Genomic DNA, 17,502 nt, shown 5'->3' on the forward strand with positions numbered 1-17,502 from the left:
ACCAAGCTGCAGCTCCGCCCTGATTCTGTAAAAGAGCAAGTGGTCACAGGTCCCTTTGAGTTCAGCAGCGGTCAAAGTGCGTAGGTTTGGACAGGGGTGTGAGGTTGCGGCTGTCATGAGGAGTTCTGATTCTATCTTTACCCTACTGAGAATGGGATAGAGAAGACAAGCCCTGATTGTTCCTCTGCAAGAGAGTTGAGCCCCAGTTCTGTCACCTACCAGCATGGTCTGGGAGACCATAGGGTATTTTGGAGTCTGGGAACCAGGAACCAGAGTCCAACGTTTGAGCCACTTCCCCATCGCAGCCAGTGCAGGGAGAACCATTCATGCTGCCGCTCCCTGAAGTCCTGGGGGGGGGGGGTTACTGGAGGAGGGGGGCTGGGGCCACAGCTTCTTCCCCTTCCTCCTGCCAGCCCTAAATCTAGATAAAAAGCATGGTGTGGGAAGCACGTTTACCCGCAGAGAGACGAGCTGTGGTGGGTTTGCTGCTCCTGGCAAGCAACTCTGTAGCCCTGGATGAAGTTGCTCTTCTGAGTTCAGATGACACATGGCTCAACCAAACCCTGGAAGGGACCATCGGCTGTCAGGTTGGCTTGTTGCCCCATATAAGTCATCCTGTGGGAATCAGGGCGGGTTCTGACAGCATGACAATGCATTGTGGCTTGTCGCCTTTAATGAGTTGTTGTTGTTTGTGTGTGTGGTTTTAAACTTTGTATTGTAAAACTTTGAATGATGATTTATGTTTATATACAATATATCTTTTATGCGGGGTTAACATGTTTAGTGAACCACTGTTGGGCATTGCAAAAATTAAACAAATAAATAAAATAAGCAGGCTGGTGTGTGATATGGGGTGGCCCAGTGTGCATTCTTTCCAGCATATGTTCAGGTCTGCTTGCCATGGGGTGCCAGGCTTCATGTGCTGAAGTGAGGCATTGGGCTGCACAGAATTCAATGCCATCTGGTAAAGAATAATCCCCTGGAGATGCAGACTGGCCCACAGCTTATTGTGGCAAGCGCACCCCTCTTCCTTAGTTGTACCTGGGGCTGCTATGCATTCGTGACCATCTCCCCAGTCATAGAGATTGTATATGGAGAGGATCCAAAGCTTGCTTTGGGTTTCAAGAAGTATTAATTCTAAATCCTCATCCAGTTTTGTTATTAAACTCTGTTATAACTTTCACACAAGTAAGGAACTGGAAACTAAGAACCAACTTCAGCATTGAAGAATTATAGAGCTGAAAAGGACTTTAGAGATCATGTAGCCCAATCCCTGCTCTGTGCAGGGAGCCAAGTCAGGCATCCCTGACACATGGCCCTGTAGCGTCTGCTTCGATACCTCCAGTTGCCATCTCCTCGTAGCTCTGGAAAGACAGTGGTTTGCACAACAACCCTTCACAGAAGCAGCAGAGAAGCGGGACACAGAAAAGAACCCAACGAGCAGAGAGGTCTTGTGTGGTACCAAACCCCCATCACCCTGGCTCCAGTCTGCACTGAATGCTGTGCAGCACGATAGAAATCTGAAGCCTGCAGAAAGCATGTGTGTGGTGCTAACCAGTCACGGGAGCTGCAGGGCAAGTGAGCAGTAGGCAAACGGGAGCTCTGCGGTGCTTTCTGTTTATCCCAAAACTGCCTGCAATAAAAAGGCCATTTCATGCTTTTTTCTGCTTAAGCTCATCCTTACATCTTTTCCGCAATATCAGTGAAAACCCCCAGCTTATTAGAACCAAGAAAATACTAATTTGGAAAGGAAAAATGATAAGTGCCCTAACAAGACAATACCAACTTCCTAATCCAAATCCCTATTATCTACCATTAATATCCCCATTGGGAGAGCAGCGATCTCAGAACATCGCCTCTTCAAAGGAGGACTTTTTAAGGGCTTTTTAACTTGGAAAAAATCGTAAGAAAGAATGAACGATTTGGAGAAGGTGAAGAGGGGTTTTTCTTCCTCTCATACCAGTAAAACACAGGACCATTTGGTGATGGGGAGAATGAGGAGATTCAGGACAAAGAGAAGGAATTATACACTGTACACTTGCTGCCACAGGATGTGTGGATGACCTGCAAAGCAGGTGGCTTGAACTGAGGAGCAGACAGGGTTCAAAGGAGAGGCGGCTACGGGGGCTGCAAGTCATGGCAGGTTCAGAGGCAGATGCCAGAGAAGACCAGTTGCTCTGAGGGCAGGGGGAGGGAGGGAGGCAGCAGCCGTGTGTCCTGATGCCCCCACTGTGGACTTCCCAGTGGCACCTGCATGGGCTGGGTAGGAAGCAGGACCAACTTCTGCTCTAATCTTGCAGGACTTTTCTCACAGTAAGTGGCATCTTGCACTAGGAGAGGGTTAGACTGATCCAGCTGTTCTGTGAAATTCCTCCAAGTCTCCCTGCCTTGAATTTTTCTGGGCTACTTACAGACTATTCACACAACAGACCACAGGTTGAGTGACACATTAAGCGAAACAGGAGAGTGAATTGGCTCCTTTGCAGGTTGCTGAGAAAGCTGCCTGAACCTTGAGCGCTGGATTGTGAGGTTCTTCTTTCAAAGGTGCTCTTTCAGAAACAGTGCATACTGTGGAATCCAATGGTAAAGCTTTTCTTATACTGCTCTGTTTCAAGCAGCAGCTGCCCCCCATGGGAAGAAGCCCCCTCACATACATTTCAGCAGGGAAACTAGGATGAGCTTCAAGTCCAGTCATGTTGTTGTTTTTTAAGGGAGGGGCAGGGGATATTCTGAATACAAAGTGCCTCTAGTTCTAATTTAAAGAAGACACCACCTCATTTTTGCTGTTCAGCCACAAGTTTGGGCTCATTTCCTGCTCTCAGGAATGCAAAATCCCTCCTGGGGAAACTCTGAGATTATTTCACTCAGGACATGTTGCTTTTCAAGGAATCCAACTAGCACCAAGAAATTTAAGAGGAACACAGGAACAAACAATACTTGATTGAAGGAGTAGCTTTTATGCAGGCTTTCAGCCATCAATCATTTTGAGGTTTTTATCCAGAGGAGATAACAGGCATGACTTCACTGGGGGCTTGACCAATCCCAGGGAGAGGACAGGAAAGAAAGAAAATAAAAGGCGCAAGGCAAAAAGCAAGTACTCTCAGTTGCTCCCCTATGAGCTTAGACCAGGAACACATCAAAAGACTCATTTGCTTAATTGACTCCACAGTAAAGCAGAGGTAAGGGTTACCTTTTTGCTTAATCTAAGTGTTTCTGTGCATTTGAGCTACGGTGGCAGGCAGACAACAGGGCAGCCTTTATGCTCAAGTCTCCCCCACGGAGACTTGAACTGCTGAAGCCAGCCAGCCAGCCTCCCTCCCATCTGACCTTTCTTCTTTTCTTTCAGAAGGAAGGGCTACCCTTGCAAGGAACTCTCGCTTTCTACCATGTCCTTAGCAGGAATGAGGTGTCTGGTGACAGGAGCTGGTGGGTTTCTTGGTGAAAGGATAGTTTGCCAGCTGCTGGAAGAAGACAGCCTAGCTGAGGTCCGAGGTTTGGACAAAGCAGTCAGCTCTGAGGCACTGCAGAATTTTGGAAGTAAGTAATGCTTTGTGGTTCTTTGTGATGGGAGAGAGAAACCTGGCCCCTGGCAGAAGGGTGCTGGAATCCACCTTGAGAGGATTTCTCAGCAGGGGAACCTCCCTTCCCAGGTTGATGACTGGGGCAGTACTAGGTACAAAACAGATCAAAGGCTTAAGCTTGCAGACCAAAAGCGATCCTTCACAAATATGTGTATAATTAGAAATGATTACTATAATTTAAGTTTGGAGGCAAGCTCATTAACTTCCTGCTTGCTTTCAGGACAGAACTGTGCAATGCCCCAAGCTGTGCTTGCTGGACAATGACCCTCCATGCACACACACTGGGTCCTCAGGCCCAAATCCTGCTAGAGAGATGGACTGCTGTCAGAATCCCAGAATCTCAATTTGAGAAGAGGGAATAAAACTCGGGTTCGTGGGAAAGATCAAGCGTCCAGACCATCCAGGCTTTATTGTATTAACCCAAGGTTCCCGCGGTAGACTCTCAGGATAATGCATGCATTACCGGGCAGGCAGAGATGAACTCTGCCGCAAAGCTTCAACACATTGCAGGGTACTTTATAGGTACACAGGTACAGGGCAACTGATGACAGAATGCAGAGATTACAATAAGACTCTAAGGCCATCACATACAGAACAGATAAAGAAATGTCAGTCAATCATACTGTTACAATGAGATTACAATATTTCCAATTGCCTGTATTGACACTTTAGTTCAGTAGCTTGAACCCATCTCCAGGTCTGCTTAGACATGTAAATTCAAGCTAATAAAACTATGCATGAACTCAAGGCTCTTACCTACTCTAGACATTCTGAATTGGCCAGGGCACATAGAGCCTCTGGGCTATCAAAAGATACTTCCTTGTAAACTGAATTCCAACAATGACTATTTACAATGTATATTTGGACTAAATGGTCTGTCTACTGTAGCTTACAGCTAAAGGTGAGAGAAAGGAGCAGGGGAATGCCATTTTAAACAGTGAGAGCTTGGTTTTGAAAAGGAAGACAGGATATGATCCCACAATGCAAAGGCACACAGAAGTAATGCTTTTCAGACAGGATTTATCCAAATTTTCCCCAACAACCCCCCCCCCCCCCCCCCCCGGTCACTAGCTTCGCTATGTGACACAAACAAGTGAGTCAGTTTGGATAAATCCTGTTCCAAGCTTCCTTTTTCTCAGAAAACAGCTTCCATCTCAAAACTAAACTAGTGTGAGGAAAAAGTTATTTCATACAATGGAGACTTGTGTATTTGCTGAGAGTTCAAAGGGTACGAAAAACGGGAAACAATTGACAAATCAGCAAAGAGAAAGAAAAAAAAAAGAAAGTTCAAAACACATGATAAGCAATCCCAGTGCTATCAGTCCTCCTGGGAAACTCCATGCTGATTTTGGCTCCCCTTTGGCTGCAAAGAACTCAGTGCCAGGCAGCTCTCATCCTCACCTGCTCCCTCACCCCTTTCCAGTTTTGCCACTCAATTTTGAGTTCTGGTTCCTTTGCTCCCTAGGCCTCCTCTGACCCATTGCAGCCTTAAGAATTTCATCCTTGTCTGGGCTGAGGCCCTCACGGAGATGAATATCCTGTCTTGGGCCACCATCCCTTCTGGTCAGCAAACTTGGCTTATCCTGCTTTGCAAGGTGGGAGCAGTGTGAGATGAGGCAATGGCCTGATGTCCAGTTCAGTCATTTGTCTTGCTCTTTTAGGCAATTCTTCAAGATTTCATTGTCTAGGCTTCACTCAAGCTTCTTAGCTGTAGAACTTACATCTCACGGTTGGTTTGGTTAGTTCTTTCCTTGTGGATGATGCAATGGAGGAAGGCAGAATACAGGAATGGATTCCCATCACAGTCACTGCAGTTCCTGGAGCCAGGGCATAGCATGGGACATGGAGAGCTTTTCCTTCCAGGGCTGTAGAGAAAAAGGGGTCTTTTTTCTTTTCTGGAGTGCCAGCGTGGCTGTTTGGTTCCTGGAAAGGTGCAGCTCAAAAAAGGTTAATTAAGAAGAAGAAAAAGGCTTTTACATTTCTTCACAGAAGCTGGTTGTAGGCAGTGGCAGAGAGATCCACATGAGTTTCGAGAGAAACCTCAAGATGTAAAGTCTATGTCCTTTTTGAGTCTCTTTGGCACAGTCTCAAGAGGAAAATATTTGGGTTGCTGAAATCAATCCAACCAATGCCAAAATGCACACAAAAGAAATTATTTGTTGACCTGGTGTTGCACAAACCTGTTGCTTGCCTAGATTAAAGAGAAATGTGCTTTCTGCTGGACTTTGGACAATGAGAACAGTTTTACAATTTATTACAGAGATGATACTCTCCCACATAGATATAAAATGCACCAACCCATTGTTAACACAAACAAACCTGAACTAACGGACATTTCATCTAACAATCAATGCTTGCACATTTAGATGAACGTATGAGTGCTTATGTTCATGGAAAGAAGTTTTGAGAACTTGCCATTTTAGCTGCCCACATCCTGGGGCTGGCAAACGGGCTCAGTCCCCAACAAACATTAGGCTACTGTAAGAAAAACTTTCTTTTAGCACCATCAATAACAGTAACAACAATAGCACTATCATTATCTTTAATACTTGGCAACATTGCAAAAGGGAAAAAGGAAACAAACTTTTTGTTGAACTCAAGAGGGAAAAGTAGCCTCATAGATTTGAAAAGAAATTCTTCCCACTGCATGCGCTTGCACACACACACATACGCAGCCCCAGAGTTCCATCCATTCCCTCCCAATCATTCAGTTGTAGCAAAGCAGTAACAAGATGGTATACTCAGAATTCAGAACTTATACACACACAAATATATAAGACCCAGATCCATGTTGCATAGGAAAATGGAAGTTATTGGAGAGGGAAAACTCTTGATGGCTTACACAAATCATTGCTCACAACATTGCTTTTTGGAAGGATTCCCTTCCTTAAAAAAAAAAAAAAATCCCCTAGCTACTCATTGAGAGTGCTTAAGGGTCTTTGTTTTAACCCAAACCTTCCCAGGCAGAATTTTTCCTGGGGCAATACAAGCTTTGAACACTCAAAGAACCTCAAATGCCTTGCCTCAGTTACACAAGTTTTTTTATTATTATTATTTTTTAAGACACCAAGATTTCTTTTGAGAGTTTTCTAGAGACTCAAAGACTTCTTCTGAGAACATAGTGCAAGCCCGCCTGCCAATCTGTGGCTGGAAGCAGAGCTGCTTCCCAAAGTACTTTGAACTCTGCACATGCTTAGAGGCTTTGTGTGTGCTGCTTCTGCAGTACTCTCAAAGTGGTGGTACCTTCCTGCCAGGATTTGATCCCACAATGCAAACGCACACAGAAGTAATGTTTTTCTGACAGGATTTATCCAAATTTTCCCAACACAGCCCAGCTGGAACCCACCAGAAGAACAGCCCTCAGGGGGCTGGCTCCATTTTGGCATTGGGGGCACTCTGGAAGTCAGGTGGGCTGTACTGTTTTTGTTGCCCCCTGAAAACACTTTTGCTTCAGGAAGACTTTCTGACTTCACCAGCCATGGTTTTATCTGTTTTGTTTTTAACACATTGTTCTGTTCCTGTACCTGCTTTATCTTTTATTGCTCACCACTCCCAAAATCTCCACAGCAGAATATGGAGTAGTATATTCTCCATTTTTAATGGAGTAGTATTTTTAATTTTAATGTTTATATTTTTAATTTAATGTTATTTATTTTTAACTTATTGTTGTAAGCCGCCCCGAGGCTTCGGCGAATGGGGCGGCATAAAAATGTTTTAATAAATAAATAAATAATAAATATATAAATGGTGTAAATAATAATAGTAATAATCATGCAGCCTTGCTAGAGGGAAACATTTCTGACAGCCACCTGAGGAAGAGACCCTTAGAGCCAGCTACACAAATAATGCTTCATTTAACGCAACTAAATTTTAAAACAAACATAGCAGGCTTTGCCAAGGCTATCAGGGTCAGGGCAATACTGTCATTTACTAATCTGTATCACAGCAGTTGAGGAAAGGGGATATTTTAAAGGGTGGGAGGGGAATGACTGACCTCCTCCTTCCCCTCCCCAACAACGGGAGGGGGAGGGGAGGCTGGGGTGCTGTTTGCTGCTACCCTCCGACCCTCCATGGCATTAACCCACCAGGATCAGTGCCTCATTCCCTCTAACCGAGCACAGCCCTATTCCTTCAACTTTCCAAGAGTAAATGCCATTGCAGACGACATGATTGACTTCTGAGGAGAGATGCGACTAGTCCATTTCCAGCTAGTTGTTCCCTGCAAAGGAGGAGAGTGGCGTGTCCCTCTGCATTTACTCACCAGGCAAGTCAGAGAGAGAGCAGGCAGGAGGAGGGAGAGAGGGGGGACACCACAGGAGGCACGCGGGACCTCTCTCCTCCACAGAGCTGCTGCTGGCTTGTTCAAGAAGCCTGTCCTTTCCCCAGACTTAAGTGCCTCAGCTTTGCATCTTGTAAGGAAGCGGTGACATAAGAGGCCTGAAGAAATCTGGAATATAATGGCAGAAATGGCACAAGGAGGAGAGTTTGGGGTAAGCGTTTTCAGGACAAAATGAGCAAAAGCTGTGCCATAATATGGCTACTAAAAGCCCGACACTGTAAGAACAGCTTTAGACTTAAGCTGAGATGCCTGAAATGCTCATGTTTGCCCGTCCTGGAAGTCCTTCTTTTTGTATCCTGTTGCCTTAATCCCATTCAACCCCTTTGTTTTATTCTCATGTGCCTCTAGTAAACTGCCTGCCTGATCCCCCAGCCCTCCTGCAAAGGTAGGCTATAAAAGCATTCTGTACAGACTCCGTCATGGTAGTCCCTTCACGGGGCTGCCTACATGCTGCACATATTTCCTGTATGACTGGAATAAACTGTAGATGTTCTGTGGCTTGGCCCCCGCAGCGGACTTGCTCGCTCTGGTTTTTTCTTGCCAGCATTGTAGCGGGCTGGTGAGCCTAGCATGGCAGTGCCAAGAAGGTTGCCTGGTGATTCCCCACCATTCCAGGAATGGGGCCAGGACCCTTCGGCATGTTTATGGATGCTTGCAGATGCAGCTTTTCTCATGCACTAGCCCTGCCTCACCTGCAGAATGTACTGGTGGATTGGGGGGGGGCAGCGGGGGGGTCCAATCACCACTATCTTCAGTTTGTAGATCTCCTGAGTTTTCCCATCACCTCTTCCATCTTTTCCTTATTAACAAAGAATCCATGAAAGGAGAAAAGACAGAAGAGCTGTACCAAGCGCTCTGAAGTGTTGGCACAGGAGCCCTTGATTGGCAAGGGCTCTTTCTCCCTCAGGCAGCCATCCGAGGGCCCCAAGATGGAGTCCTCCCAGGGCAGAGGCAGAGCTACAGCCTTGGCTGAGACTCCCCCCTTGCACCCCCCCTTCCCAGCCCCACCTTATCAGAGAGACAGCTGAAGTTCTGTACTGGACCCAGAGCCTGCGATCTACGTTACCCCTTCCCTTTTAGTAGAAAACAGAGGGAGAATGGCAGGCAGCTTGGCACATGCCTGCCACAAAACACTCCAGCCAAATAACAGGATTGCCCTGCTTGTTTAGTACTACAGCTTGTCATAATTATATAGAGAGCGAACTGACCCAGCCAGAACTCCTATTAGGTTCATCCGATCACAGTCTATCTAAACCACATATGTATCCTTATGCTGCAGTAAAGGGTAACATTTTGTCCTGTGCAGGTGGATTGCCCTTAATTGGAAAGGCCTTCCCTGGGCCCTGCCTCTCCTCCTCCTCCTCCCTCCACGCAGCAGGCAGTGCAGGCCCATGTGCTGTAGAGACAGGGCCCCATTTTCTGACCATGTGGCATTCCTGGCCTGGGACATAAATGGGAGGAAGGGAGGCCCTTGGCCTCTTACTCCAAAAAATCAAGACTAACAGACATTATCTAGGCAGTGGCTGATAACCAAGCCAGCTTTATCTGCACAGACAGATGAAATACTCTGCAGGAGACTATTTTTAGATGAAATGTGGTATTCAAACTTTGTGTTGAAAGCTAAAGCTGGGTAGGGTGGGGTTCTTACAGACCTGTGTTTCCTGGCCACCTGTTACTAAACAGGGCACTAACCTATCAGTCGCTATCCCACTGGGTTGCTATTTTATCACACAAGCCCCATACTGCAAGGTGTTTAGTTGCCTGCATTTCTATGGGTAGTTCTACCCCCCGCTGAGGTGTGCCTATTAGAGTAATGCACACAATGCCCTTTTAAAGAGATGGGCCACGGTCCAGCACAGAAGGAGGCATGCTTCGGCCCACTGACACCACCAGGCTGAAGGGTGTTTTGCTCCATGCTGGGTTGTGCCCTGGGCCTGCAACGTATTAGCTCCAGCATCCAGTTCTCCACAAGGGGTCACTGTCCTTTCTCTGCTCCATCACAAACAGGGAAGGTTCTCCGTTAACCAGAGCAGGGTGATCATCACTGTCCGCTCGTGAACACTGGAGGCAGCTGGCTGAACATCACTCTGCCTGCTGTTATTTGTTCCAGAAGTGAAGACTAAGACTCTCCTGACGCTCATGCAAGGGGATATCCGTGATGAGGCACTTCTTCAAAAAGCTGTCCAGGATATCACCCTCGTCATCCATGCAGCTTGCATCCTTGACCCTATGGGAGCTGTAGACACACACACACTCTGGGACGTCAATGTCAGAGGTAAGATGGGATCACTTTCAGGCAAAGGATGTCTTGAGATCTCTGCTGGAGAGATATTTTAAACTGCCTCTAGACCAGGTGTGGGCAACCCACACTGAGAAGGGCCAGAGGACCCTCCAAACTCTCTGTGGGTCAAAGGCGAGTGCCCCATGCATGGAGCACACCGAGGCGCACCTCAAGGGGTCCCTCGCTGGGTTCATTAGCCCCGTGCTTTCCCCACACCCAGGGCTGGAGTCCAGAGGACCTGCTCCACCAGGGAGAACATGGGGCAAGTTTAGCATTGGGTGAATCTCCAGACTGGTTCCTTTTTCCCCACACGGTTCCTCACAGGGAAGAGCACAGAGGATGTGAAGTGCTAGTTGTGCCAGGAGGCCTTCCCCTGCCTTAATTTTTCCCCTGCTCGCAACAGAGCCTGGGGAGAAATCAGCGATGAGAGGAGGAGGCCTTCCTTCCTGGAACACCAAATCCAGATTTGGGCCACAGGTTCGCCATCACCGCAAGATAGTCTAGACCCTGAGGCCTACCGTCCCATGCCCCCAAAGCCTGTCAGCCATTTTGCAAAAGCAGACATGCATATGCAGAGCAATGAGATGAGAATGACTTGAAAGTGCCGGACACACTTCACCCTGCGATGCCAGCTGCAAAAAGTTAGTGGATGTGACAGGCGCACGCCAGTGTGACTGAACGTGGTGAGACAGTGAGGCTCACGCGGCACAAAACGAGGGAGGGGAGGGCCGAAGATGCAGAGTGCCGGGCTGGATCGTACCACTTCAGATGGCAAGTGGGGGATGAAATGGTACAGCCTCCATTGAATTCTCCCTTGCTCTCCCTCCCAACCAAAGCACATCTAGAAAGCACATCAGGAAGAGGAATGGTTTAACAGTGCCTCCTGCTGAATGGGCTTGTCCAGTACATGCCGGGCGTTCGGAGGCAGAGAGGGCTTCTGCTATCTGCTGCCCCAGTTCACAGCACCACCAGGCTGCTTTGGCCTTCTCTCAAGCCCAGGAGGTGGCTGGGAGCCTTCGGTCCCGTTAGGCAGCCCTCCGTGCACTTTGCGCTGCCCAGGCAACTGCTCACTTCACGGCAGGCCACTTTCTGGTCCCAGCACTCCACCACCTCAGCTTGGACATGGCCCCCCGCGCTTGTGGCACGGGGGACAGGAAGGCCTGCTGCCTGCTGCTGCCCTGCCTCATTCACCAACCTGTCCCAGTCCGCCAGCTTTCCGAACTGGAATTGGAAGCATTGCCTCACGTGCCACCTCTGCATTCGCCCAGTGGCCTGCTCTGCGTGGCGCCTAGCAGAGGAGGAGTGGCCAGCGCAGGGGAAGGCCACAGCACCTCCAAGCATGCAGCTTGTCAGGGAGGGGCAAGAAGCTGCTGTGCTTCCCTCCTCGAGCGATGATGATGATGATATTTCTAGACAGGCCAACAGCTGATGCTCTTGGGGTGGCTTGCAACAGCGCAACTGCACAGCTACCAATGGCATCCATAGAAACAGAGTGAGTCAGAAGGGACCTCCTGGGCCATCTAGTCTGACCCCCGGCTCTAGCTGGCTGCATTCACGACATGCCCACCATGTGCATGTCTAGCCTATCCTTGAGCACCCTCACTGATGGGGCTTCAAACACCTCCCGTGGAAGCCCATTCCATACCATAGGGGTCCTAACTGTCCTAAGGACCCACTTCCCTCAGTCTCACCTCATGCGGCTTTTCCTGCAATCCGCCCACCATCCTTGTGGCCCTGCGCTGCACCAATTCCAACTGGCTGTATCTCTCCTGTAATGTGGGGGCCAGAACTGAACACAATACTCCAGCTGCAGGCTCACCAGAGTCAAAAAGAGTGGCAGTAATACCTCTATTGATCTAGAAGCTATGCCTCTGGGTATGTATGCAAGAGTGGATCGCCCTCTTGACAGCCACGTCATACTGCTGACTCATGTTTAGCCTACAGTCAACCAGCACCCCAAGATCCCTTTTACAAGTGCTGCTCTCCAGCCACTTGTCCCCTAACCTGTACTTATGACACCTATTCCTATGCCCCAAGTGGAAGACTTTGCACTTATCCACATTGAATGCCATCCGGTTGTCCCCCACCCACTTTCATAGTCTGTCCAGATTCTTCTGGATCTGGAGTACCTGCTCCTCATTTGTGGCCACCGCCCCCATTTTAGTATCATCTGCAAATTGGATGAGCAGAGTGCTCACCCCTTCTTCCAGGTCACTGATGAAAAGATTGAACAGGACCAGCCCCAGGACAGAGCCCTGAGGGACCTTGCTTGTCACCAGCTGCCAGCCCAATAATTCCCCACTAAAAGTTCCCCTCTGCTTTCAGTTCATCAACCATGCCCTAATCCATCAAATAGTGCATTGGTCTATCCCAAAACTCCTCAGTTTCTCAACCAGGATATCATGTGTCACTTTGTCAAAGGCCTTGCTGAAATCCAGGTAAATCACATCCACCGTGTCCCCTCCGTCTATCCACCTTGAAACTTTGTCATAGAATTCCACAAATTTTGTCTGGCAGGACCTGTTTTTGTGGAAGCCGTGTTGTGTGGCTGCCAACCTCCCTTCCCTACCTAGGGTCACCCTCCCTCCATAGCATCTCGGAAGTGACATGACCTGGCTGTCACCACCGAGTGAGTTTCCCAACTAATATCTGGGAGACTGAAGTTTCCCAGAATTACTGTGTCCTTCTATTTCCTACAGGCCCTGCGTGCAGAGGAATAGGGGGCCTGCCCCCCACCCCGTGCCATCTGCTCTCTCTAGGCATGGATGACACTGATGTGGACTGCAGCCCACACTCTCTTGCATCCATTAGAGTCTGTCCAGGGAGTGTGATCTCATCCTGGTGCTGGGATAGGTGATTCCTGCATCTCATAATCAAGGCGGTTATTCCCACAGTGCTGTAAGAAATTTCCCTTAAGGATGGCCCTGATCACCAGTGACCCACAGTTTGCAACGGGATCGGTAGTCCAGCACAGCATAGCAGGTGGGATGCCAGCTGTCAGGGTGGAAGGGGCAGTCCGACAACCTGCTTGGCCCATGTAAGCATAGCTGGGCCGGAAGTGCTCCAGCATCCTTCCACTCAGTGTGAAAGCAGCAGAGCAAAAGTGGGATGACAGGAGAGGACCACATGTGGCTCTGGCCCTTACCGCATCGCACTGGGGGAACAATCCTGAGGCTTCCAGCTAACCAGGAAAGCAGCCAAAGCGACAATGAGGATACAGCCATAGGCTGCAGTACATGAGCTGGACACCAGAGGGCTCTCTGGTTTAGAGAATCACTGCACCTTCATAGGTTTTGCATGGAAAAGTGGATGGAGGCTACAGAGTAGCTCAGGATGAGGTAATTTATTCTCCTCCTCCCAGCCCCAGTTGGGTGCATGAGGAAATTCTAATTATATAGGGAACACGGAGGCTTTGCTCTGAAATGGACACCGGGCACAACATACACAGGTTTGTATCATCACCACCACCACTCTGTTCTGCTAAAATGTCAAAAGATTGCCTGGCAGATGCACATTCAACTCCTGGGCCAGTTTTACAACTAATGGTGAAATTGGCTTTTGCATTCCCCTGATAGACTAACTGAAAAGGTCACTTTGGGAAAAACATGTACTTGAACCCAAAATTGTTCCTTTCTGTCCGTTGCACATTATCCTCATCCAGACTCTTGGAGACTAAAGACATATGCCGAGTCACTTGTGAAAATGCCTCAAGTAAAAATGAAGCAGGAATATATCATCTGTAACCAGTATGAGACTTCCCCTCCCAGAAAATGGTAGCTCTTTCATGGCAAAGGAATTCTATTTAGAATATATTGACTCCATTTTACACAGCTGCTCTTTCTACAGCTGAATCATTTGCCAATAAATGTTAGCTGAAGCCTTGTCACCATGTCACTCCAAAAAGGTCCCCCCATCCTGCAGTATTTAAATTTCTATTTTCATTTTTGGCTTCCCTTTCCTTTATTAAGCAAAGATGGGCCACAGAAATAGTTACTGCAGGCAGCTTGCAACACAGTTTTGGAAACATCAATCCTTCCAAAAAAAAAAAAAAAGAATAAACTCTTGAGGGTAAAGGAAGGTCAAAGCTGTGCCTACAGAGGAAGAAGGGAATGGCTCCTGCCTTCCATGGCTGCATACCAACAGACACAAAGATGCTTGAAATTGACATCAAAGACTAAGATGTATGTTCTGAGAATGACAGTGGCAGAGTACTGAAGCCTGCCGTGTTTTTTCTTTAACACAGGAAGATAAAATATGGGAACACAAACATTCAGGAAACATTGGCTTCTCATGCAGGCTTCCACTCAGGAGTTAGAGAAAATGCATAGGCTTGCTATGGAAATGTGGGGACCCATCTCCCCAGTGATGTGTTAAGGGGAGGAACACTCTGCTTCCTTTAAACTGTGGAGCACGAAAGCTGGCACCATAATAAAACAATGATGAATCACAACCATAGAACCAGATGAAACATTGTCATTAAAACAGACCCATAAAACATCCCTAAAACAGACACTGAAACGGTAACTAAGTGCAATATGAGCAAATATGAAATGAGACACACAAAGCTTTCTCTGCCTTCATATTCTGCACTATGCCCAAGAAAAAGCACATTTCCGCATGTGCGAGTGCTCTTTAAGGCACACGAACAGAGTCAGGAGAGTGGCCCTTGACGGACCTGACAGGGATGGCGAAAGAGATCATGAACAGTCAGATACAGAGGGGGAGAGGCAGGTTAAGGCAGAGGCAGGGTTCACACAACACATTAACCCCCTTGGGAATTTCAGCCACTCGCTGTGGCTAAAACCGGGTGTGATTCTGTGCCTAACGGGATGCCTCTTCTCCTTGCTCAGTCCTCTTTCAGTTTCCCAGGGGACACTGCAGGAGCACAAAGATTGAGCAATGGCCACAGCTTGGATTTGCACAAAAGTAACTTTGTGTTATCCACAGTTGGGAAAACCGGGGGTGGGCGGGGGAGAGCCCTCTAAACACCCGCCAAAAGCCTTGCGGGTTCTGCTACAAAGGGTGCTTCTCACACTTTTAAAAAAGATAGCTATAAAAGATATGAGGAGTGGCAAACGTTCTGACAGAAGGAATACAAAAGTGGCTCTAAAGCACAGGAGTGATGGCTGAGGGGGTTTTAATGGTGTGCTTCACAATTAAAAGTGCTGGGCCATAAGACCAGGACGCCTGGGGTCTACCATTCCCTAGCTGCACCAGGACCCAGCAGGGGGACAGGGTGAGGTCCCGCATTCCAAGGCAGGGCCCTCGCAGAGTACTCTGGGGCAAAGCTCTCACGGGTCCTACGCAGATCAAATCACAGCTCATCAAGGATGGGGGACAACTACCTGCATTTTCCATCTCTGGCAGCAAAATGTTTTGGGCTGGGCTGGCTGACATCTTCCTTTTTCTAAAGGTACACAGCTGCTGCTAGACACCTGCCTTCACAACGATGTCCCGTATTTTATCTATACCAGCAGCCTTGAAGTGACAGGTCCAAACACAAGAGGTGACCCCATCTATGATGGTGATGAAGACACAGTCTATCAGAACACCAAAGGATTTCTTTATGCTGAGAGTAAGAAAGAGGCAGAGAAATGTGTATTAGCAATGAATAACCAAGTGCTGAAGGATGGCAAGAGCTTTGTGACATGTTCTTTGAGGCCCATGTACATTTACGGAGAGGGGAGTCCTTTTCTTCTGCAGCATCTGGATGAAAGCATCCGAAACAATAACGTCTTTTTGAGGCTCTCCAGGAAGGAGGCTCTTGTAAATCCAGTCTATGTAGGGAATGCTGCTTGGGCTCACATTCAAATGGCTAAAGCCATGGTGGACCCCCAAAAGGTCAAACAGGTCCAAGGGTGCTTCTATTACATCAGCGATGATACTCCCCACCTGAGTTACTCAGATCTTAATTATGAGCTAACCAAGGAGCTGGGCTTTCGTATTGAATCCAGGTTGCCCATGCCTCTGATGATGCTCTATTGCTATGCTCTGTTGCTGGAGACGATACGCTTCTTACTCCAGCCTTTTGTGCGGTATGTTCCCCACATCAATCATCACCTTCTGACTTTGCTCAACACCCCATTCAGCTTTTCTTACAGGAAAGCCCAAAGGGATTTTGGCTACGTGCCCCGGTACAAATGGAAGGAAGCCAAGCAGCATACCAGCCAGTGGTATGCTGAAGTAATTCCACAGAGAACAGCTTTCCTGAAAGGCAACCACTGAACAGGCCACTGGAGCCAAATACGATGAGATCTATGACAGGAAGGGAAAACAGAGCACAAGAAAGTGTAAAAACTAGATTGTGAAAAAACTGGATTAAAAGAAACATTAGTGGTTTGTCTATTAGTGGTTTGTCCAAATATTTATTCCCTTGTGGGAGGGAACAAAGTAGCTGACCACAGCAGCTAGCTGGGGTCTCGGGAAGCCCCTGCATTGTAGGGGAGGAGCTGAGTTCATTACAGCAATTCCCACTGCTGGGGTAGAAGTTCAACCACCCAACAGTACACCTGTTTAATATGCAAATCTGCAGAAATACTGTTTGGGGACCACTCATCTGCTTTTTATTTTAATGGAAAAGTTTGCTCAAGAATCCCGTAAAGCATCATCCACATACTGTAGCTAGACAAAGTCACCTGCAACCTTTTTCTTGCTAGTTAACACATGGATGTGCATATAAAGGCACACAATGAATCCTAGAGCAATGAAGGGCAGGAGGTATAAAGCGTACTACAGAAATGGAGGCAAGAACCCATTTCTGGAAAGGGAGTACTTTTGTTTCTGAAGGTGCAGCCTTCAAACCATCTGCTCTGCATTGCTCTTGCTGAACTCCTATTAATGTGAGTAGAAGATTGCCACATCAGCTTGTGATCCCATCATTTATCTGCTTTCTCTTGCCTAGTAGCACAACCCCACTTCATTTTTGGAAGCCTCTCCGCTGTTTTCCATGCAGCAACCTCAGGAGTGACTAGATCTTCCATTTTTGTTAACTGTGAGATAACCTGATGACACATGGGAGGCAATGGACGTGTGTCTGCACAGTGACCTTTCAGAAATATGGCCCACCCAACACGGCTGTTAGAAGGGAAGGATGCCTGATCAAGAAACAAGGAGAGGGGAGCTGTTTCTTTGAGCCCACCCTGGTGGCTACAGGACAGGTAGAAATCTGGGGCCGACAGAAAGCCTATTTAATGCAGAAGGGTTTGGCTTTCAACGTTTGATAGTTGTTAATACTAACCTGTGGCATTAATAATAGTTAAGCTACGATTTTCCTCTAGTGTCCACCTCATATTGGGAGAAGA

At 47.7% G+C, this 17,502-nt stretch overlaps 1 protein-coding gene across 2 annotated transcripts; it reads left to right on the forward strand.

The window, feature by feature from the left end:
- Nucleotides 1–3,090: 3,090 nt before the first annotated feature.
- Nucleotides 3,091–16,540, forward strand: LOC123033249 (3 beta-hydroxysteroid dehydrogenase/Delta 5-->4-isomerase-like). 2 transcript variants are annotated; one of them, XM_044449760.1, is made up of 4 exons: nucleotides 3,091–3,179; nucleotides 3,347–3,537; nucleotides 10,031–10,195; nucleotides 15,615–16,540. In XM_044449760.1, exons 1-4 carry the CDS (start codon nucleotides 3,115–3,117, stop codon nucleotides 16,424–16,426), a joined length of 1,233 nt encoding a protein of 410 aa, XP_044305695.1. In that variant the 5' UTR covers nucleotides 3,091–3,114; the 3' UTR covers nucleotides 16,427–16,540. The 2 variants fall into 2 exon arrangements, with proteins under 2 accessions (XP_044305695.1, XP_044305696.1); XM_044449761.1 differs by having other exon boundaries at nucleotides 3,350–3,537.
- The last annotated feature ends 962 nt before the right edge of the window (nucleotides 16,541–17,502 follow it).

This window comes from Varanus komodoensis, unplaced genomic scaffold (genome assembly GCF_004798865.1).
Source record: "Varanus komodoensis strain SLA01 unplaced genomic scaffold, ASM479886v1 scaffold60, whole genome shotgun sequence".
Taxonomy (NCBI): Eukaryota; Metazoa; Chordata; class Lepidosauria; order Squamata; family Varanidae; genus Varanus; species Varanus komodoensis.